Source organism: Halichoerus grypus, chromosome 3 (genome assembly GCF_964656455.1).
Source record: "Halichoerus grypus chromosome 3, mHalGry1.hap1.1, whole genome shotgun sequence".
In the NCBI taxonomy this organism is placed as follows: domain Eukaryota; kingdom Metazoa; phylum Chordata; class Mammalia; order Carnivora; family Phocidae; genus Halichoerus; species Halichoerus grypus.
This window is the reverse complement of record NC_135714.1, coordinates 192967019-192989667: the sequence shown is the minus strand read 5'-3', so window position 1 is coordinate 192989667 and position 22649 is coordinate 192967019. Positions and strand designations below refer to the sequence as shown.

At 40.8% G+C, this 22649-nt stretch overlaps 1 protein-coding gene across 5 annotated transcripts in view; it reads left to right on the top strand.

Moving 5' to 3' along the window:
• PRIMPOL (primase and DNA directed polymerase) overlaps positions 1-22649 on the top strand; it is a 124704-nt gene that overhangs the window by 87475 nt on the left and 14580 nt on the right. For 4 of the 5 annotated variants that reach the window (XM_078069838.1, XM_078069840.1, XM_078069837.1 and 1 more), the window contains 2 exons: positions 4918-5065; positions 12414-12701. In XM_078069838.1, the coding sequence (XP_077925964.1) occupies positions 4918-5065; positions 12414-12701 (436 nt within the window). The remainder of the gene's footprint in view (positions 1-4917; positions 5066-12413; positions 12702-22649) is intronic. The other variant, XM_078069842.1, reaches the window with a different exon arrangement.

The window sequence follows — 22649 nt, the reverse complement described above, 5'->3', positions numbered from 1 at the left end:
CTAACCCAACTGAGCCACCCAGGCACCCTTAATTTTTTTTCTTTTTTTTTTTAGAGTGCATACGCGTGCCAAAATCAAGAGTCGTACGCCCACCTGACCGAGCCATTGAGGCGCCCCTTAATTTTTTTCTTTTAGATGTTAACTATAGATGACACATTTTATAACGTTAAAAATATATCTTAAAATGTTTTTGATGAAGAGTATCTGCTGATTATGTTGAATCACTCTTTTTTTAAAATTTTTTTGAAAAACGTATGCAAATACTTTTAAAAAGTCATGTAATGTTAGCTTTCTCTTGGCTTCCCCCTTCCCTTACTTAGGTTTATTTGTTTGTTTATTTATTTATTTAAAAGATTTTATTTACTTATTTATTTATTTATTTGACAGAGAGAGAGAGATAACGAGAGCAGGAACACAAGTAGTGGGAGTGGGAGAGGGAGAAGCAGGTTTCGCGCTGAGCAGGGAGCCCGATACGGGGCTCGATCCCAGGACCCTGAGATCATGACCTGAGCCGAAGGCAGACGCTTAACGACTGAGCCACCCAGGCGCCCCTAGGTTTATTTATTTATTATGAAGTATAGTTGACATCTAATATTTTATTAGTTTTAAGGGTATATTAACATAGTGATTTAACATTTATATACATTATATAAGATTCACCATGTTAAGTCTAGTTTCCATTTGTCACCATATAAGCTTATAATATTGATGACTATATTCCCTATATTACTGTGCATACATCCTTGTAATTTATGTATTTTATAACGCAAGTTTCTATCTCTTAATCTGCTTCACCTATTTTGCCCATACTCCTACTTCCTCCACTCTGGCATCTGCAGCTTGTTCTCTGTATTTTTGAGTCTGTTTTGGTTTGTTTTGTGTGTTTTGTTTTTTAGATTACACAGATAAGTGAAACCATGTGATATTTGACTTTCCCTGTCTGGCTTACTTCACTTAGCATAATACCGGTGCTGGCAAATGGCAAAGTGTCATTCTTTTTTCATGGCTGAGTAATTTTATTGTGTATATATACCACATCTTCTTTTTCCATTCCTCTATCAGTGGATGCAGGTGTCTTCCATATCTTGACTATTGGAAATAATGCTGCAATGAACATAGGAATGCATGTGTCTCTTTGAATTAGTGCTTTTGTTTTCTTTGGGTAAATCCCCGGGAATGGAATTGGTGGACTGTTTGGTAGTTCTGTTTTTCACTTTTTGAGAAATCTCCATACTGTTTTCCATAGAGGCTGCACCAATTTACATTCCCACCAACAGTGCACAAAGGTTCCCTTTTCTCTACATCCTTGCCAACACTTGTTATTTCTTGTCTTTTTGATACTAGCCATTCTGGCTTGTGTGAGGTAATACCTCATTGTGGTTTTCATTTGCATTTCCCTGATGATTAGTGATGTTGAGCATTTCTTCATTTGTCTCTTGGCCATCTGTATGTCTTCTTTGGAAAAAGGTCTGTTCTAGTCCTCTGCACATTTTAAAAGTCAGATTGGTTTTTTGGTGTTGAGTTGTAGGAGTTCTTTATATATTTTGGATATTAATCCCTTGTCAGATATATCATTTGTAAATATCTTCTCCCATTCAGTAGATTGTCTTTTTGTTTTGTTGATGGCTTCCTTCACTGTGCAAAAGTTTTTTAGTTTGATGTAGTCCCAGTTGTTTATTTTTGCTTTTGTTACCCTTACCTGAGGAGACAGATAAAAAAAAATAATGCTAAGACAAATATCCAAGAGATTATTGCAGTCTGTTTTCTTCAAGGAGTTTTATGGTTTCAGGTCTTCAATTTAGGTCTTTAACCCATTTTGAGTTTATTTTTATAGATGATGTACGAAAGTGAATTCTTTTGCTTGTAGCTCTTCAGTTTTCCCAGCACTAGTTATTAAAGACACTGTCTTTTATCCATTGTATATTCTTTCCTTCTTTGTCATTGAATAACCGACCACTTAATTGTGGGTTTATTTCTGGGCACTCTGTTCTGTTTCATTGATTTATGTGTGTACTTTTGTGTCAGTACCATACTGTTTTGATTACTATAGCTTTGTATTATAGTTTGAAACCTGGAAGTGTGATACCTCCAGCTCTGTTCTTTTTTCTTAAGATTGCTTTATCTAGTTGTGGTCTTTTTTAGCAATCTCTACACAACTGGGCTTACCTGCTGGGTATAGCAGTGTGTGCTCCCCTAAGAGCAGGGGGAGGGGCAACAGGAGAGGGAATCTTAAGCAGAGCTGAGTGCTCCATCCCATGACCTTGAAATCAGACCTGAGCTAAACCAAGAGTGGGATGCTTAACTGTGTCACCCAGGTGCCCCTGGATTATTTTAGATAATATAATCTTCATACATATTTGCATGGAGATTAATTTCATTTATTGGTTACTTTGTATAACAAGTGTGTAACCCAGTAAGTACTTTTCCTTTTGAGTCTCCATGTGAAGAGGCACATAAATTAGATTAACTCTTAACAGATGTTTAAGAAGTAACTGACTAATAATAGCTAGTGATAACATATCATCCTTTGAGTCAGTGACCTAACTGACAAATTTTAGTAAGCCCCTTCTGCCAAATGGAATGGACTCTGGTGCTAGTGCATTTGTAAAACTATACTGACAGGTAACATTGCTCAAATAATCATATTTTTAACTTGTGGATTTTGTAGTTTTAATATTTAAATGTCTTAAATTTTTATTTGAAGTTTAACTTGGGAAAGTTAACTTAAATGATTAGGGTTGCTTTTCGTTTGTTTAACCTGCAGAGTCACTACATTTATTCTGTATAGCTCCGAAGTATAAAACTAGACTTTATTCATTTATCAAAAATGTTTCAGCCTCTAGTAAGTGTCGGTGTGTCTAGGCACTCGGGAGACCATGGTTTAGCCCACAGAGACCTAGCTTCTGCCTTCATAGAATTTATAGTCGACGGGAGGATAACAAATTAGGATAGGTTTAGTTACCATAATAAAAAAAAAGTGACTTAAACAAGATAGAGATTTTTTTCTCCCTCATGTAGTGTCTGGATATGGCTCCATTACGTTAGAGACTAGGCTTGGTTGCTTTGTTATTTCCTGAGGTGTTACCTTTATGTACATTGTCCAAATGGCTCACTATCACAATATCTGCTTTCCAGTCAGTAGAACATGGTGAAGGGATGGGCATGCCTCTCCCCTAGAAGAGTATAACTGAGAAGTCACCTGCTTTCCTTCTGTTCACATCCCATTGGCCTGAACTTAGTCTTGTGGCCACACATTACTGCCAGGGAGTCTGGGAAGTGTGGTCTTTATTCTGGATGGCCTTGTATCCAGGTAATCAGCACTCTACCTCCACAGAAGCAGGAGAGAACGGATAGTGAGGGATAGCCTCTGTAATGGAGAGGAAACCGAAGTCAAAATAATCACACAAATGAACATAAAATTGTAGTTGTGTAAGTACTATAACTGGGGACAGAGTATGAAGGGGGAGTTGATGTAGAGAGGGAAATTGAGGAGGCCTCTGAGAAAGTGAGAACTTACTAAAGAATACAGAGAGCGTGGGAGGGGTTGCTATAATAATGCAAAAATAACATGAGTAAATACAAGTTATTATATAACTGTTAGGTATCTAAATGCTTGGCAGTTTATAAGCATTTTGCTAATGTCAAGATAACCATGTATGGTACTTCTTAGTAACTTCCTTTTGCAAGTGGGAAGACTGAGGTTTCAGAAGTGACTTCTTTAGTGGCTGCACAGCTACTGCTTTTAAGCTGAGTATTTCCTGAGGTGTTTCCTGAGGTGCATATGCCAAGCACTGTGCTCACTCTTTACTCTTATCTTGTCATTTACTCCTAACAACAATCCCAAAAGTTAGGTCCGGTTATTATCCCATTTTGCGATGGAGGAATGTAAGGTTTGGACTTGACCAAAGTCACAGAGCTGGTTAGTGGCAAAGCCAGTACTCGAACTAGATCTTTCTGATTCCAAATCCTGTGCTCCTATCCCTGTGCTTGCTGCCTTCTTACAACGGGTAACTGCCTTTGCTGTCAGCAGCGTGCAGCCCCAGTATTCTTGGAGGTGGACTTCGACTCAGTGTGTGTGAGGAACCTTCCGAAAACTAAAACTATGAAAAATGGAATCGTGACTTTTTAACTCACAGATGATATTTAAAGAGATGCTTAAAAAGAAATATATTTATTGTGCTTAAAAATACGGGCGCCTGGGTGGCTCAGTTGGTTAAGCGACTGCCTTCGGCTCAGGTCATGATCCTGGAGTCCCGGGATCGAGTCCCGCATTGGGCTCCCTGCTCGGCAGGGAGTCTGCTTCTCCCTGTGACCCTCCCCCCCCTCATGCTCTCTCTCTCTCATTCTCTCTCTCAAATAAATAAATAAAATCTTTAAAAAAAAAAAAAAATAAAATAAAATAAAATAAAATAAATAAATATATTTAGGGCGCCTGGGTGGCTCAGTTGGTTAAGCAACTGCCTTCGGCTCAGGTCATGATCCTGGAGTCCCGGGATCGAGTCCCGCATCCGGCTCCCTGCTCGGCGGGGAGTCTGCTTCACCCTCTGACCCTCCCCCCTCTCATGTGCTCTCTCTCTCATTCTCTCTCTCTCAAATGAATAAATAAAAAAAAAATCTTAAAAATAAATAAATAAATAAATAAATTTATTGTGATTTTAGAAGAGATTAATATATAAGCTAAACTGTTCGAATTTTAGGAAGTCCTTTACTCCTGAGAGCCTGTGACTTTTTTAACATGTATGATAATTTAAATATGATGTCTATTTCTATACATCAGTAATTTGGTGAAGTTGTTACATAGTAAATATTCAGATAATAAAATAAAAAATGAGTTGGAGTTGTACCAAGATATTTGAATTTTCTCATGGAAAAATTTTTTTGAAATATTAATTACTTATATTTTACCTGTGTTTTTAGCATGTTTGTAAAGCACTTCAAGAGCTATACAGGGTTAATTGTTCAGCCGAAGATGTTTTCAACTTGGATTCCAGCACTGATGAAAAATTTAGCCGCCATCTAATATTTCAGCTCCATGATGTGGCATTTAAAGATAACATTCATGTTGGTAAGTATACTGTTTTTTAAAAAGTCATGGAATTCTGTTAAAATCCTCGTATTTTCCTTTTCCTCTTAAACTTTTGTTAAGTATTTTTCGGGTTTTATGGTTATTAACCTGTCCTAAATAATGAGATGTGATTTTTCACATCTTCAGGATTTGCCTTTAGTTCTAGACCTACCTTCCTCTTCTAGACACATTTTAGATACATTAACTACTCAGGAGGTCCTTGGCATTAGCGACTCTTGCTAGAGATTTTGAGATGGCCATGCATTGCCTAGTACTGGTTTCTGCTCCAACAGGAGTCTTTTTAGAAGTTTTTTGCACGAGAGGCCTAATTCAAGTCTCATCTGTGATGCCTCAGAGCTGTATTTCTGTCCTTCACTTCAGCCTTGCCTTAGCCTTAGCCTTTAGTCCATGAGGACTGGGGCTTGGGCTCCAAACCACATCTGGAGAGGCTTTTTTATTGTTTATTGCTCCAGGCCGAACCTCAGGACTGGGAAAATGTCTGCATATGTAAGCCTGAGAGTGTAATCAGAGTGTTTGTCTGGAACTGGACATTGAGAGATGCAGGCCCAGGTATAAAATGAAGTCAGTCTGAGGGGCAACAAGTAGGCGGAATGGAAACGCTGAAAATCAAGGTCTAAACAGAAGCCCAAAGCCTGAGTGTTTATCAAAGCAGCAGTAGAGCAGAGTATTTCTAGGTCTAAATGGCAGATGATTAACTGAAGTTCCCGTGATAGGTAATTCATTTCAGAACTACATTTGTTTGATAGTTTCAGGGGTACCTAGGGGAAAAGGCATGAACATAGTCGCAAAAGGACTAGCATAGAAGTCAAGAACCTAATTACTAAATTAGACTAATGCTAGGTCGCAGTGACCCAGTTTGCTGTGTATGAGAGACTCCTATTATCTCCCTATTTTGTGTTGTATAGTTGGACATTCCTTCCATCTTTCTTTCATCCCTTAGATATTGATAATTGTAGAATCTATCCTTGTCCCTCTGTTCACTCTATCCATAACCTTGATTATCATCCACTCTCAAGTCATCAACACATAGATGGTAATCAAAGCCTTAAGTCTTTGTCTTCAGCCAAGATTGCCCTCCTTGACCCGTACAGCCAACTGCCTATTAAACGTTCCCACACAGATACTTCAAACTCAGCATTCCTAGACCAGATGCCTCATTTTCTCCCTAACCTTGCCCTTTCTCCTGTGATATGTATATCAGTGAGTAGTATCCATCATCTACCCAACTACCCAAGTGGAAATGTTGGTGTCATCTCTGAGCTCTATTTTCTCTCAGCTTATTTATTTATTTAGTCAGCTGGCTGGAGTGATCTGATTACACCACTAATGTGCCTCACACCCTTCAGGGATTGCTCACTGCCTTCAGGAAAATTCCAGATGTCTTAGTTTGTACAGAGGCCCGCAGAGGTCCACCAGCCTCCTCTCTCACCACCTGACGCTTGTAGTGCAAACCTCGACAGTGTTCTGTTTTGTTGTAATGCAAGCGCCTGACTTAAGCTTTGATTGCTGAGGCATCCCTTTCAAAGACAGCTATCTCAATAAACACCGTCAACCACACACCACCCACCGAGGCACTTTAGATTCAGAAATCTTGATTGATAACTGACCTTTTGGGCCTCTTGTTTTGGCTTCCTTGCTTTAAATTCCTGCTCTTTTTTTTTTTTTTTAAAGATTTTATTTATTTATTTGACAGAGACAGAGAGAGGGAACACAAGCAGGGGGAGTGATAGAGGGAGAAGCAGGCCTCCCGCCAAGCAGGACCCCGGGATTGTGACCTGAGCCAGAGGCAGACGCTTAATGACTGAGCCACCCAGGTGCCCCTAAATTCCTGCTCTTATGTTTTAAATTCACCAATAAGGCTTGAGCCCAGGAAACCCTAGGGCTCCACCCTCAACCCCAATACAAGCAGAACCCCCTGCCCGTGCATGCGCTCCCTACCCGAGAGCTTGCTGTGTGGCCCCAGGTATGCAGTGTAATTTTCAGGTCTTACAAGTAACAAACCTCTATTTTTTTCCCAAGTTTCCTGATGGTTGTTACTGAGGGGCCTCTTGCAGTCATAATGAGAGCCACAAGGGCCAGTCCTGGTACAAAATAGGCCTTCTCCCTCTGTCCTTTACTTAGCTCCTGCGGGGCCGCGTTTTCTCTTGTCCGTGGGCCTTTGCACTTTTTGATGCTGCTGTCTGAAAAGACACACTCCAATTACCTGGCCTGTGGAGACTCAGTGTAGATGTCGTCAAATGAGAAGCCATTTCTGTCATGTCCCGAACCCTAAGACCCAGGGCAGCGTGTCGTCTGGGTTGCGGAGAGCCCATGGCTTCTCGTGTCCAAGCATTCGGCTCTTGCTGAGGTAGTTTTCTGTGTTGTTGTTTTGGCTTCTTTACTTCCGTGCTACTTAATGTTTTAGGGCAGGGACAGTTTCTTACTCACTTTTCGTTTCCAGAGCTTGGTACGTCATGGTATCTTCATCAACAGTGTTAGTGATGGCGCAGACTGCAAGAGCCGTAGAATGCAAGCAGGCATTTGATAAGGACGCGCTGAATCAAAGACTGCTGAGTGGGCTCTAGCACCAGGCTCTCCACTCTGCGGAGTTTTAAGCAAGATATTTCTTTGATTCCGTTCACTCCTCGTAGTCTGCTCTACGGCTCCTTGGCCGCAAGGCTAAACCTTGAGATTGGTTGTTTGGGAAGACGGGAGAGTAGCAGTGTGTCAGGTAATTGGCAGTCTCTGCTGCAGATGTCTTCTGAAAGCAGATGACATTCAAGCTGGCTTTGAATCCGGTTCCCTCGCAGAAACAAAGTCAGAAAGGCTTTACTGGCAGAACAGCGTACACAGAAGTATGGAGACAGAAGTTTGAGGCTAACCTGGGGGTGCGGGGGCAGAGGGCAGCCGAAACTTCCTTCCTCCAGACTTAGGAACTGCCCCGACTGGAGATGCAGAGATGACGAAATTAGTCCAGGATTTCCCCTTCAGTTTCCGTCCCTCCATGTATGTCTTGGTGACACTTCTAGCGCCCATTGTCAGCCTTCCAGAAAGTAGAATTAGAGTAAGCGTAAGCGATCAGAGAATGTTTGCAAAATGTGTAAATTTGATCTGCCTAAAATACACCTCTGCCAGCCTGTAGTGGGACCTGCAATTCCTAGGACTGATAGATTCTTTTGAGTTATGTGCAGCCAGTGAAATGCCTGTCCCCACATTAATGATGAGGGCGAGCCTGGTCAGAATGGGGGAGGGAAGTAGAAAGCAGAGTTTACTGGAAGCCTGTGTTGGACTGCATGCTGCTGATACCGTCATTGTTGTGTCCTGGCCGCGTTAGCTCCCTGCCAAAGGTTAGAGGCCCCCCTGGCCCGCCGAGCGCTACCTTCCCAAGTGGTTCTGCAGCCCTGCCTTCACTTCTCGCACTGCCTCCAGTCAAGTAGATGTGATTTTACATTTCCAGAAACATTAACCTTATCAATTTATGTTCGTATTGCTTTGTTGTCCTGTGCTACATCATGATTTCTTTTTACTCAGTATTTACCCTCAGTTCCCTCATTCCAGATTTAATCATGCCTGTATATCACTGCAAGGATCACACGCTTTTGCTTTCATTTTGATGTATAGTGTTTTATGAGCTACTGGGTTTGTTTCATTGAGCAGAGAGTAATTAATTTGGAGAGAGAGAATTTTGAATTTAGAGCATGTCTATTTAAAAGTTTAAGCTGTCTGGTAAATAAAGTGACAAACCCAGACAATAGCAGTTTTAGAAATTAAAATCAAGTTTCTCTGACAACACGGCGTTTCTCCAGTATTGTTCTATATGAAGCAACTTAACCAAATTCTCGCTTGATTTTATGGTATAAATAATACATGAGAGTTAAAGAAGTTCTGGATTGTCGTATCTTCTTTTCTTGGTAAAGACAGGACCTCTAGTAGTTAGAGCTCTTAGAGTAAGTGTTGAAATGCAGTACATGTATTTAATTGCTTGCCATCTGGGCTTCACTTATGATGCCACAGCCCATCTGGTGACCGATGAGAGGGTGAAGCATGAGGAACAACAGTTGTGGAGGTGATGGCTGTGAATGTCGGGGCGCCCAGGGCGTATTCTGACAGGCAAAGGAGTGAGAAGCAGCTCTGCAGAACTTTGCTGACATCCTGACTCAAGTGTTAATGTGCATTATCTCGGCAGCACTCTTGATGCATATAAACCTTTCATTCTTTAACCCATTAATTGTCAAGATAAGTTCTACTCAATTTATATTGATAAAAGTGGTGCTCTTGGGGCACCCAGGTGGGTGGTTCAGGTTGTGATCTGGGGTCCTGGGATGGAGCCCTGAGGCGTCAGGCTCCCTGCTCAGCAGGGAGTCTGCTTCTCTCTCGCCCCCTCACCCCGGCTCGTGCTCTCTCCCTCTCACTCTGCTCTCTCTCAAATAAATAAAATATTTAAAAATAAGAATAAAAAAATAAAAGTGGTGCTTTCTTGGTGACAGTACGTTAGGGTCAAGCTCATACTAGCAACATTGACACTCATCTTCTCAAACCAACCTTCCTTTCTAAGATGATTTATTTACTTATTTTTAATTTTTACAATGGAATAAGATAAAATTATTTTAAAATAACAGTAATTAGAGAATCTTGCAGGTCAGGTCACTGGGCAGTTGTCTTTTTTTTTTTTTTTTTTCAAATTTTTATTTAAATTCTAGTTAGTTAACATATAGTGTAATATTGGTTTCAGGAGAATTTAGTGATTGATTCATCACAAGTGCCCTCCTTAACACCCATCACCCATTTAGCCCATTGCCCACCCACCGCCCTCCATCAACCCTCAGTTTGTTCTCTGTTGTTAAGAGTCTCTTATGTTTTGCTTCCCAGCCTCTTTTCTTTCCCCCTTCCCATATGTTCATCTGTTTTGTTTCTTAAATTCCACATATGAGTGAAATCGTATGGTATGCCTTTCTCTGATTGACTTATTTCACCTAGCACAATATACTCTAGCTCCATCTATTCATTGCAAATGGCAAGATTTCATTCTTTTTAGTGGCACTTGCACCACATCTTTATCCGTTCATCAGACAGTGGACACTTGGGCTCTTTCCATAGTTTGGCTATTGTTGATAATGCTGCTATAAACATCGGGGTGCATGTACCCCTTCGAATCTGCATTTTTGTATCCTTTGGGTAAATACCTAGTAGTGCAGTTGCTGAGTCATAGGGTATTCTATTTTTAATTTTTTGAGGAACCTCCATACTGTTTTCCAGAGTGGCTGCCCAGTTTGCATTCCCACCAACAGTGCAAGAGGGTCCCCTTTTCTCCAAATCCTTGCCAAGATCTATTGTTTCCTGACTTGTTAATTTTAGCCATTCTGACTGGTGTGAGGTGGTATCTCATTGTGGTTTTGATTTGTATTTCCCTGATGATGACTCATGTAGAGCATCTTTTCATAGGTCTTTTAGCTATCTGGATATCGTTTTTGGAAAAATGTCTATTCATCTACCCATTTCTTAACTGGATTATTTCTTTTTGTTTTTTAAAGATTTATTGTTTTGAGAGTGAGAGATTAGGGGGAGGAGCAGAGGGAGAAAATCCTCAAGCAGACTCCCCACTGAGCACGGAGCCTGACATGGGGCTCAATCCCAGGACCCTGAGATCATGACCTGAGCCAAAACCAAGAGCTAGATGCTCAACCAACTGAGCCACGCAGGCGCCCCTGGATTACTTGTTTTTTGGATACTGAGTTTGATAAGTTCTTTATAGACTTTGGATACTAACTAACCCTTTATTGGATATGTCATTTGCAAATATCTTCTCCCATTCCATAGGCTGCCTTTTAGTTTTGCTGATTGTTTCCTTCACTGTGCAGAAGCTTTTTATCTTGACGTAGTCCCAGTAGTTCATTTTCACTTTTATTTCCTTGCCTCCAGCAACGTGTCTAGTAAGAATTTGCTACAGCTGAGGTCACAGAGGTTGCTGCCTGTGCTCTTTAGGATTTTGATGGTTTCCTGCCTCACCTTCCGGTCGTTCATTCATTTTGAGTTTATTTTTGTGTCTGGTGTAAGGAAGTGGCCTGGTTTCATTCTTTTGCATGTTGCTGTCCAGTTTCCCAGCACCATTTGTTGAAGAGACTATCTTTTTTCCATTGGATATTCTTTCCTGCTTTGTCAAAGATGAGTGGACCATATAGTTGTGGGTCCATTTCTGGGTTTTCTATTCTGCTCCATTGATCTATGTTTTTGTGCCAGTATCATACTGTTTTAATGACTACAGCTTTGTAACAGAGCTGGAAGTCTAGAGTCGTGAAGCCTCCAGCTTTGGTTGTCTTTTTCAGGATCACTTTGGCTATTTGGGGCCTTTTGTGGTTCCATACAAATTTTAGGATTGTTTGTTCTAGCTCTGTGAAAAGTGCTGGTGTTCTTTTGATAGGGATTGCATTAAATATGTAGATTGCTTTGGGTAGTACAGACATTTTAACAATGTTTGTTCTTCCAATCCATGAACGTGAAATGTTTTTCAATTTCTTTGTGTCCTCTTCAGTTTCTCTCATACGTATTCTGTAGTTTTCAAAATACAGGTCTTTCACCTCTTTAGTTAGGTTTGTTCCTAGGTATCTTACTGTTTTTGATGCAATTGTAAATGAGATTGATTCCTTGATTTCTGTTTCTGCTGCTTCATTATTGGTGTATAGAAATGCAACTGATTTCTGTACACTGATTATATCCTGCGACTTTGCTGAATTCATGTCTTAGTTCTAGCAGTTTTTGGTGGAATTTTTTTTTTTTAAATGTTTTATTTATTTATTCATGAGAGTCAGAGAGACAGAGAGAGAGAGGCAGAGGCAGAGGGAGAAGCAGGCTCCCCGCCTAGCAGGGAGCTTGATGCGGGACTTGATCCCAGGACCCTGGGATCATGACCTGAGCCGAAGGCAGATGCTTAACCATCTGAGCCACCCAGGCGCCCGGTGGAATTTTTTTTTTTTTAAGTAGGCTCCATGCCCAGTGTGGAGCCCAATGTGGGGCTTGAACTCTCGACCCTGAGATCAACACCTGAGCTGAGATTAGGAGTTGGACACTTAACTGACTGAGCCACCCAGGTGCCCCTGGTGGAGGCTTTGATGATATTTATTATAAGTGAGAATTCTCCTGTCAGTGGGAATTGAAAAAATAAAAGATTGCACAAGAGGAAGGAAGTAACAGGAGAAGTATGTTACAGTTTGTAATAACAACTCAGTTTTGAAACCAGAAGTCAAAAAAAGAAGCCTTACTGTATAAAGTTGGCATGTGTAGATTTGTGCCTAGATCTTGAGTTACAGTTTGTGGAAAAGAATTAGATTAATCATAATATTTTTTCTTCTAGGTAATTTTGTGAGAAAAATTTTGCAGCCTGCTTTTCACTTAATTGCCAGTGAAGATGATGATAGTATTTCAGAGAGCACGGGCCACGGATTTTCCCATTTTCCTGAAACGCCAATTAAACAAGGAATTTCCTTTAGTAAAATGTCCTCAGATAAAGATAGAGGAGAGAGCTGGACACAGAATTCAAAGGAACGGGAGAGACTGGGGTCAGCTGAGCAAAGCAGTCCTGACCTATCATTTTTAGTTGTGAAGAATAACGTAGGAGAAAAGCATCTTTTTGTAGACCTCGGTAAGTAAGATTGCCAGCTCTCTGTTAGACTGTCCTCGTGTCCCTCCCTGAGCGACCCGTCAGTGCCCATCCGTCACTTTGCTTGAGGATTCTTGCTGCCACCACTGGTCCACAGTGACCATGGCATCACTAGCAGAATGTGACCCATGAGCTAGGGTGCTGGCACACGGCAAGGCTTCTGTCCGGAGATCTGAGAGCGGTCCCTATGGGACCGGGGCCCCAGGCTGCCCTGAGTTCCAAAAGAGAATCGTTGGAGCTGTCACTTGCCCCGAAGCGTCCAGAGGATTTGTGTCAGGGGAGTCCTGACAGGGGCCAGTTGGACCAGCGTTCTCCAGTACTGGTGACGGGTTTAATGAGATGAAATACATGTTAAAAACAGATACAGTATAAAAATGGTACTTTTATGTGGCAAAATGAGGCCAGTGGTCTCTTCACTCAAGAGCTTTGTAGTCAGTGGCTGGAGTCATTTCGTCAGCTTTTGGACTATCCTCATGCTGGGGCTTCTTCACGTATGCTCTCTTCCACCCTCCTTGCTTCTGGTCCGTGGACCTGAGGATGTATGAAGCACTGGGCAAGACGGAGCCTGGTCAGGTAACACATAGGCCACTCAGGACCCCCAGTTCAACTGGCTCCAATCTGGTGAACTAAACCTCATTTTTTAAGAATTTTAAGTAGGCTTCACGCCCAGCACAGGGCCCAACGCGGGGCCTGAACTCACGAAGCTGAGATCAAGAGTCGGATGCCCGACTGATGGAGCCACCCAGGCGCCCTTAAACCTCATTTTTATGCTGTTGTTCTAGCTTGTGGTTTGAAAGCCATTAAGAGCACATTTTGCCATTGCGTGTTAGGTCAACTGCGAAGGTTTCAGTGTCTAGAGGCTGAAGGAAACTCCGTTTAACGTAGAGGCAGGATTATCAAGCCAACCGGGCCAAGAGTAGGGAAGTGTTCCTGCTGTATTATATACCTTCCTAGCTAGCTAGCCTGACAACCAGGTGCCAGAATTTGGAAATGTAGGCAGAGAAGTGCAGAGCAGTGGTTTGGGTGTGAACAAGCATGAGTTACGAACAGAGGAGCATTCTTCCAAATGACAAGTCGTGTTTTGTTAGCGGAATATCCTCTCCAGGTTGTGCTAACATGCAGTAAACTAGGGAGAAGGCCTAACAGGAAGTGATTCGGGAAGGGGGGCAACAGTAGCTGGTCGCTGTGCTCTACCTCAACCCCAAACAGATACCCCAATTCATGACAGTTAGCCTTAAAAGTTAGTTTACTGGACTAGCAAGGAAATTTCCATGATATGCTTGAAAGAAAGATTTCAAGAGTATACCCAGAATTATTTATGTACCAAAAAGGGACATTCCTTAAGGCATCTTTTGAAAAGGTCAGAGATTTAATAGTACACACCCAAATTTTTTTCTTAAAGATTTTATTTTTTTTAAGTATTTTTCTACACCCAACCCAGGGCACAAACTCACAATCCTGAGATCAAAAGTCGCATGCTCTACTGACTGAGCCAGCCAGGCACCCCACAGGCCAAAATTTTTTGAGGAACCTTTTTATTGAAGTATAACAATTCAAACTGAAATATGAGTAATTTGTGAGTGTACAGGTCAATGAATTATCACAAGATGAACATACCCTTGTCACCACACCACCCTAGATGAGAAATAGAAGATTATCAGGATCCCAGAACCTCTTCCATGTTTTTCCAGTGAGTACTCTTCCTCCTCCCCACAGGTGACCGCTAATCCATCCTCTAACACCATAGATTAGTTTTTGCCTATTTCTGAACTTTTTATCATTGGAATCATATAGTATTTATGGCTTGCTTTTTCACTTTCTTAATGGTTTCTTTGATGAAGAAAAGTAACTTTAAATAGTAGTAGTCTAATTTATCAACGTTTTCCTCTTAGTGTTTCTTGTATCTTGTTAAATCTTTATCCCCAAATTATGAAGATATTCTCCTTCTTATCTTCTAGAAGACTTATTTTTTTTACCTTTTATATTTAGATCTATAATCCACTTGGAATGGATTTTTTGCCTATTGTGTGAAGAGGAGTCAAGATTCATTTTTTTTCCTGTACGAATATCCATTTGTCTCAGCACTATTTGTTGAAATAATTGTCCTTTTCCTAAAAGGACATCTTTGTCATAAGCCAAGTGTCTGTATATGTTTGGTCTTTCTCTGGATTATGTTCTGTTCCATTGTTATATAGATCTCCTTTTGTGCCAATACCATTTACTGTCTCAATATAGGCTTTTTTTTTTTAAGTCTTATATCCAGTAGGAGAACTCCACCGAGTTTGTTCTTTGAAATTTCTTGGCTGTTCTTGACCATTTGCACTTCCCTTTAAATTTTAGAATCAACTTGTCAGGTTACACATACACACACATACACACGCACGCGTGTGCCCTGCTAGAATTTTGATTTAGTGTGCATTGAATCTAGAGATCAACTTGGAATTGACATTTTTATAATACATGAGCATGCTTTGTCATTCCACTAACATAGATGTTCTCTGATTTCTCTCAATGTTTTATAATTTTCTAAACAGAGAACTTCTGTATCTTTTGTTAGATTTATTCTAGGTATTTGGGTTGTTGTTTTTTGTTTTTTTGGCTTCAACAACAAACATTTATTTCTCACGGTTGTGGAGGATAGAAGTGCAAGATCAGGGTACCAGCATGGGTGGATTCTCGTGAAGTCCCTGTCCTGGTTTACAGATCACGATCTTCTCATTTTATGCTCACATAGTGGGGAGAGAGCAGTATTTGATTTTTTTGATGCCTCCCTTCTTTGGGATTTTGGCACCAGAAATACTCACTGCCTTGGAAGCTCTTTAATAGTCTCAAACTTTTTTTCCTAGATGATTTGCCCAGCTTTTCTATTTATTTACAATAGAAGGGTTACCCCCAAGTAATCTCGTCTCGTTTTCTGTTTCTGCATGTGGCATTCTTCCATACCAACTCCACTTTATCTTAATTTATATATTGCTTTTGTTTACAGCTGATAGAAAATAATTACTTTTTAATTTTTATTTTTGTTTACATGAAGATGAGGTTTTTTTCCACCTTCATTTTTTTATTGAGGTGTAATTGACATACCACCTAACATTAGTTTCAGGTGTACAACATAATGATCTGATATTTGTAGATATTGCAAAAGGATCACCACAGTAACTCTAGTTAGCATCCATCACCATACATAGTTACAGAATTTTTTTCTTCTGATGAGAATTTCTAAGATGTACTCTCTTAGCAACTTTTAAATATGCAGTACAGTGTTATTAACTGTATTTGCCGGGCTGTACATTACATCCCCGTGACTTACTTATGTTATAACTAAAGCTTGTGTTTTTTGACTCCCTTTACCCATTGGCCCACCCCCACCTCCCCACCTCAAGCAACCACCAGTCTGTTCTCTCTATTTATTGGCTTGGGTTGTTTTTTTCTTTATTTTAATTTTTAGATTCTCTATATAAGTGATATGGTATTTGTCTTAACCTGACTTATTTCACTTAGCATAATGCCCTTAAGGTCCATATGTGTTGTCACAAATGGCAGGATTTTTCTTTCTTTTTAATGGTTAAATAATATTCCATTTTGTGGAGATACATATATATTTTTTCCAGGTTCATTTTCTTTATTCATTCATCCTTTGTTGTAAGTTAATTGAACATACATACTTGATTTATTTCTTTGCTTTCTGTTCTGTTCTGTTGATCTGAATCTGTTTTTATTGCCAATCCTGTACTGTCTTGATTACTGTTGCACTGTGATGTAGTTTGAAATCAGGACGCATGATGCCTCCAGCTTTGTCCTCCTTTGTCTGGGTAGCTTCAGCCATTCCGGATCTTTTGTAGTTCATATAGATTTTAGAATTCTTTATTCAGTTCTGTAAAAAATGCCATTGGAATTTTGATAGGGATTGCACTGAATCATAGCTTGCCCTGGGTACATACTATAGACATTTTAACAATATTCTTCCAGTCCAGGAGCTTGGAATATCTTTCCATTTGTTTGTGTCATCTTCAGTTTCTTTCATCAGTGTCTTTTTTATAGTTTTCTGAGTATAGGTCTTCCACCTCCTTGGTTAAGTTTATTCCTAGGTATGTTATTCTTTCCAGCGCAATTGTAAATGAGATTTTTTTTTTTAAATGGGATTGTTTCTTAACTTCTTTTTCTGATGGGTTGTTACTATATAGAAATGCAACAGATTTCTGTACTGTTGATTTTGTATCCTGCAACTTCACTGAATTCATTTATTCTAATGGTTTTTTGGTGGAGTCTTTGGGGTTTTCTACATAGCCATTTCTGTACATAAACATCTGTAAATAATGACAGTTTCACTTCTTCCTTTCCAGTTTGGATGCCTTTTATTTCTTTTCTTGCCTACTTGCTCTGGCTAGGACACCCAATACCATGTTGATAGAAGTGATGAGAGCGGATGTTCTCCGTAACCTTGTTCCTGATCTTAGAGGAAAAGCTTTCAGCTTTCACCACTGAGTATGATGTGAGCTATGTGTGTGTCACATACAGACTTTATTATGTTGAGCTGTGTTTCCTCTGTGCTCCTTTTGTTGAGAGTTTTGGTCATACGTGGATGTTGAATTTTGTCAAATGCCTTTCCAGCATCTATTGAGATGATCATTTGATTTTTATTAAGCTACTTTGTTTTTATGAAAGACCCATATTAGCATGGCAACAGCTTTTTTCGTAAGAGTGAAAATCCTCTTTGGAATCTTTCGGTTAGTGAACACAGGTAGTAATGTAGATCGTTCATAAAAGTAAAGTGTTGTAACGCGAACTTCCAGAAAGTGGGGGATACCCATATTGTTGAATTTGGTTTGCTGTTATTTTGTTTTCTTCTTTAGTTAGTTATTTTGTTGAGAACTTTCACGTGTTCATCGAGGATATTGGCCTGTAATTTTCTTTCTTCTCTGTTTATTTTTGGTGTCATGGTAATGCTGGCCATGTAAAGAGTTTGGAAGGGTTCCTCCCTCTTCTGTTTTTGGCAATGGTTTGAGAAAAGAACGTATTCTTCTTCTTTAAATGTTTGGTAGATTCCACTTTAAAGCTCTCTGCTCCTGGGCTTTTGTTTGTTGGGAGGTTTTTTTGTTTGTTTTTTAAAAGATTTTATTTATTTGACAGAGAGAGACACAGCGAGAGAGGGAACACAAGCAGGGGGAGTGGGAGAGGGAGAAGCAGGCTGCCCGCAGGGCTCGATCCCAGGACCCCGGGATCATGACCTGAGCCGAAGGCAGACGCTTAATGACTGAGCCATCCAGGTGCCCCAGTTGGGAGGTTTTTGATTGCTGATTCAGTCTCCTTACAAGTAATCGGTCTATTTTCTATTCATGATTTCAGCCTTGGAAGGTTATCTGTTTCTAGGAAGTGGCAGGCTTGTTCAGGTTGCCCAATTTGTTGGGGTGCAGTTGCTCACAGTCGTTTTCTGTGATGCTTTGTATATCTGTGGCATCAGTTGTAATGTGTTCTCTTTCATTTCTGACCTGATTTTAGTACTCTCTTTTTCCCTTGGTGAGTCTAGCTAAAGGCTTGTCAGTTTTGTTTATATTTTCAAGGAACCAACTCTTGGCTTTCATTGATCTTTTCTGTTGTTTTTGAAAGTCTCCATTTCATTTACTTCTGCTCTGATCTTTATTATTTCCTTTCTTCTAATTTTGGGTTTGTTTGCTGTTCTTTTTCTAATTTCTTGAGGTGTAAAGTTGTTTGAGATTTTTCTTGTTTCTTGATATAGGTATTTATCATTATGAACTTCCCTCTTAGAATTGCTTTTGCTGAATCCCATAGGTTTAGGTTTGTTGTATTTCTTTTTTTTTTTTTTGTCTCTAGGTATTTATCTTTTGATTCCTTCGTGACCTATTTTTTTTTTCAGTAGCACGTTGTTTGATCTCCATATGTTTGTGAATTTTCCAGTTTTCTTAGGATTGATTTCTAATTTCACGGTATTGTGGTCAAAAAGATGCTTCATATGATTTCAATCTCAAATTTGTTAAGCCTTATTTTGTGGCCTAATGTATGATCTATGCTGGAGAATGCTCCATATGCGCTTAAGAAGAATGTATTCTGTTGCTTTTGAATGGAACGTTCTGTATATATCTGTTATTTCCATCTGGTCTAATGTGTGGTTTAAGGTTGATGTTTCTTTGTTATTGATTTTCTGTCTGGATGATCTATCCATTGATGTAAGTGGGGGTACTGAAGTCTCCTACTATTGTATTTCTGTTTCTCTTGTTAGATCTGTTAATATTTGATTTATGTATTTAGGTGCTCTTATGTTGGTGCCTAAATATTTGTAAGTGCTATATCCTCTTTTTGGATTGACCCCATTGTCATTATGTAATGCCTTTCTTTGTCTCTTACTACAGTCTTTTTGTTGAAGTATTTTGTCTGAGGAAAGTAGAGCTAGCTACCCCAGCTTGCTTTTGGTTTCCATTTGTGTGGAACATCTTTTTCCATCCCTTCACTTTCGGTCTGTGTGTGTTCTTATATCTGAAATGGGAGTGTATAGATGGGGCTTGTTTTGTTTTTATCTTTTCAGCTACTCTCTCGCTTTGGATTGGTGAATTTAATCCATTTACAATAATAATTGATCCATATGTGCTTGTAGCCGTTTTGTTCATTATTTTCTGGCTGTTTTTTAATTCCTTTTTTTTTCTACTTCTCTTGCTCACTTCCTTTGTGGTTTGATGAATTCTTTAGTGGCACGCTTCCTTTCCCATTATCTTTTGTGTAGCTACTATAGCTTTTTGCTTTGTGGTTAACCATGAGGCTTACGGATAACGACTTACGTTCATAGTAGCCTTTTTTAGGTTTATAACAACTTAAGTGTGAACGCATTCAAAGCTGTACATTTTTACGCTCTGCCCCCCCGTTTTACGTTTTGCCAGTCACATTTTACATCTTTTTATCTTGTGCGTCCCTTAGCTTATTATTATAGTTGCAGTTTTCACTACTTTTGTCTTTTAACCTTTACACTAGCTTCACACTTGACTGATATACTCCTTTAATATATGGTTGCCTTTACCAGTGAGATTTACACTTTTATACGTTTTCTTGTTACTAATTAGCAACTTGCCCTTTGTTTTTTTCCAACTTAAAGGTGTCCCTTTAACATTTCTTGTAAGACCGGTTGAGTGGTAATGAACTTTTTTATCTCGTGCTTGTCTGGAAAACTCTTTATCTGCCCTTCAGTTATGAATGATAACTTTGTCAGATAGAGTATTCTTGGTTGGAGGTTTTTTCTTTCAGCACTTTGAATATATCATGCCACTCTCTGTGGCCTGCAACATTTCTGCTGAAAAATGTGCTCATAGTCATATGGGGTCTCCTTGTATGTAATAAGTGATTTTTTTCTTGTTGCCTTGAAGATTCTCTCTCTCTTTTTTTGTTTAACTTTTGCCATTTTAATTATAATTTGTCTTGGTGTGGGTCTCTCTGCTGCATTCATTTCATTTGGAACTCACAGTCCGTCCTGGATCTGTATGTCTTTCCTTCCTCAGGTTATTGAAGTTTTCAGTTATTTCTCCAGAGAAGTTTTCTGGCCCTTTCTCCTTCTGGGATTCGTATAATGTAAATGTTAGTCTGCTCAGTGTTGTCTCAGAAGGCCCTTAAGCTATCTTCACTTTGTTTCATTCTTTTCTCTTTCCGCTGCTCTGTTGGGTGAGTTCCTCTGTCCTGTCTTTGAGTTCATTGGTTCTGCTTCATCTAGTTTGCTGTTGAACCCCTGTAGGGTATTTTTCAGATCGGTTTTTGTATTTTCAGCTCTGTGACTTCTGTTTGCTACTTTCTTACATTTTCTCTCTTTTTGTTGAAGTTCTCACTGTGTTCATCCATTCTGCTCCCAAGTTTGGTGAGCACCTTTATGACCATTACTTTGAACTCTTTATCAGATAAATTACTTATCTCCATTTCATTAAGGTTGCTTAAGAGTTGTATCTTATTTGTTTGGAATGTAGTCCTCTGTTCTTCATTTTGCTTGACTCTGTTTGTGTGCATTAGATGAAATAGCATCCCCTCCCAGTCTTGAAGGGTTGGCCTTGTGTAGGAGATGAAACTTATCCTTCAACCCTGTCCTAGCTCTTGGCTGTTTCTCAAACTTTTATAATTATCCAAGCAGCCTATTTTATTTTTAAGAGTTCCCAGGACTTCAGAGTATGCCAGGCCCAGTTAATGTCCCAAAGAGGAGGATCTCATTCAGCACCTACATTCAGGTGATGGGAAGCCAGACCCTCAGGCAGCAGCTTTTAAAGAATGAAAATATGTATAGTCATATGGGACTGCGAGTGTAAGTCCCACTGACCCTCACAGCCAGGTAATATGGAGGTGTCCCATAGGTGGTTGTCGCAAAAATCAGGACTTGATGAGCATATAAGCTCCTTTCTGAGAGATCCTGGTGCACTATCGTGAGGTAGAAGAGAGCATGAAGATAGCATCCCCTGGCCTCCCTTCCCTGAGAGCAGCTCTGGAGCTTCTAGACAGGTGCCTAACTTGAAGACTGCCCCTCAGGCCAGAGCTCTAGGACAAGCCATTAGGCCTCTTTCCCAGAACGGCTGGGGGTGCTCCAGTCTGCTGTCTGTGCAGTGCCCTGCGGGTGGGAGCCATCTAAGAACTCTCTCTCTGACGGTTACAGTCTCGTGAGCCCCCCCCGCTGAACCGAAGCCCCCTGGCCACCAGAGCCAGGTGATTGAGGGTTATCCCCTAGGAGGCAGCCCCCAAAAAGCAGGGTACCTGATGTCAAAACTGGGGCACGAGACACGGATACAGGTTCCCCTCCGAGAGATGCTGGTGCTGTAAAGCACAGCAAAAGAGAGGATGAAAATATTGCCTGCCCTCCGAGGTCTCAGGAAGGGCTTCCAGTTAGCCCCTAGGTGCGTGTTTAATTAGAAGCCTGCCCCAACAGCTGCACCAATGATGGTAGCTAATGGGCCTCTTAGGCAGAGAGACTGAGCTCCTGGGCCTGTTGGCTCTTGCTGTGCCCTCGGGATGGTCGCTGTTTAAGAACTCCTTCTCCGTTGGTTACAGTTTTGTAGGACCTGTGAGCGTCAGTCCCACTGGCCACCAGAGCCAGATGATGGAAAGAAGTCCCCTGGCAGCAACTGCAAAAATCAGGGCATCGAACAAAGGGCATAAGCTCCATTCTGGAAGGTATCAGTGAGCTGGATGAAGCAGAGAGAGAGTGCAAAAATGATGTGCACTGAGCTCCATTCCCTCCATTCCCTGAGAGCCCTTCTGCAGGCTCCTGTAAGTGTGCCAGACCAGAAGCCTGCCCCTTGGGCCAGAGCTGCTGCACAAACAAATAGGCCTCTCTCTCGGAAACTGGGGATGTGTTTCAGTCTGTCCCTGTGCGGTGCCCTGGGAGTGGTAGTGTCCCGAGAACTGTCTCTCCAGTCGTTACAGTCCTGGGGACCCAGGAACGCAAGCCTCCCTGGCCTTCAGAGCCGGGTGATCAAGGGATCACCTGAAAAATGGATCACCAGTAAACACTGGGGCACCAGGTGTGAATAGACACTTTCCTCCAGGAGCTACTGGTGCTCTGGAGCACAGCAGAGGGGGAGCCAAAGATTGTGTCCAGTGGCTGGAGTGAGGCAGAGGGGGTGAACAAAGATGGCACCCACTAAGAAAAGGGGGGAAAAGGAAGAGGGGGAGAAAAAAAAAAAGATGGCACAGAGAAGAAGATGGCGCCCACCACCTCCATCCCTGGAGAGTATCCCTCAGTCCAGCACTTTAAAGTTTGGAAATGAGTCCCTTTCACATAAAGTCTGGGCACTTTTGAAGAGCTGCTTCTGCACTAGGCCTTGGGGTGAGTGAGTCTGCACGTAAGCCCCTAAGAGCCCTTCCTCAGTTTGCCACGGCCCAGCTGGTCTCCAAAGCCAGATGTTTCTGAGGCTCATCTCTTAGGTGCAGGCCTTAAAAGTTGGGGTACGTAAC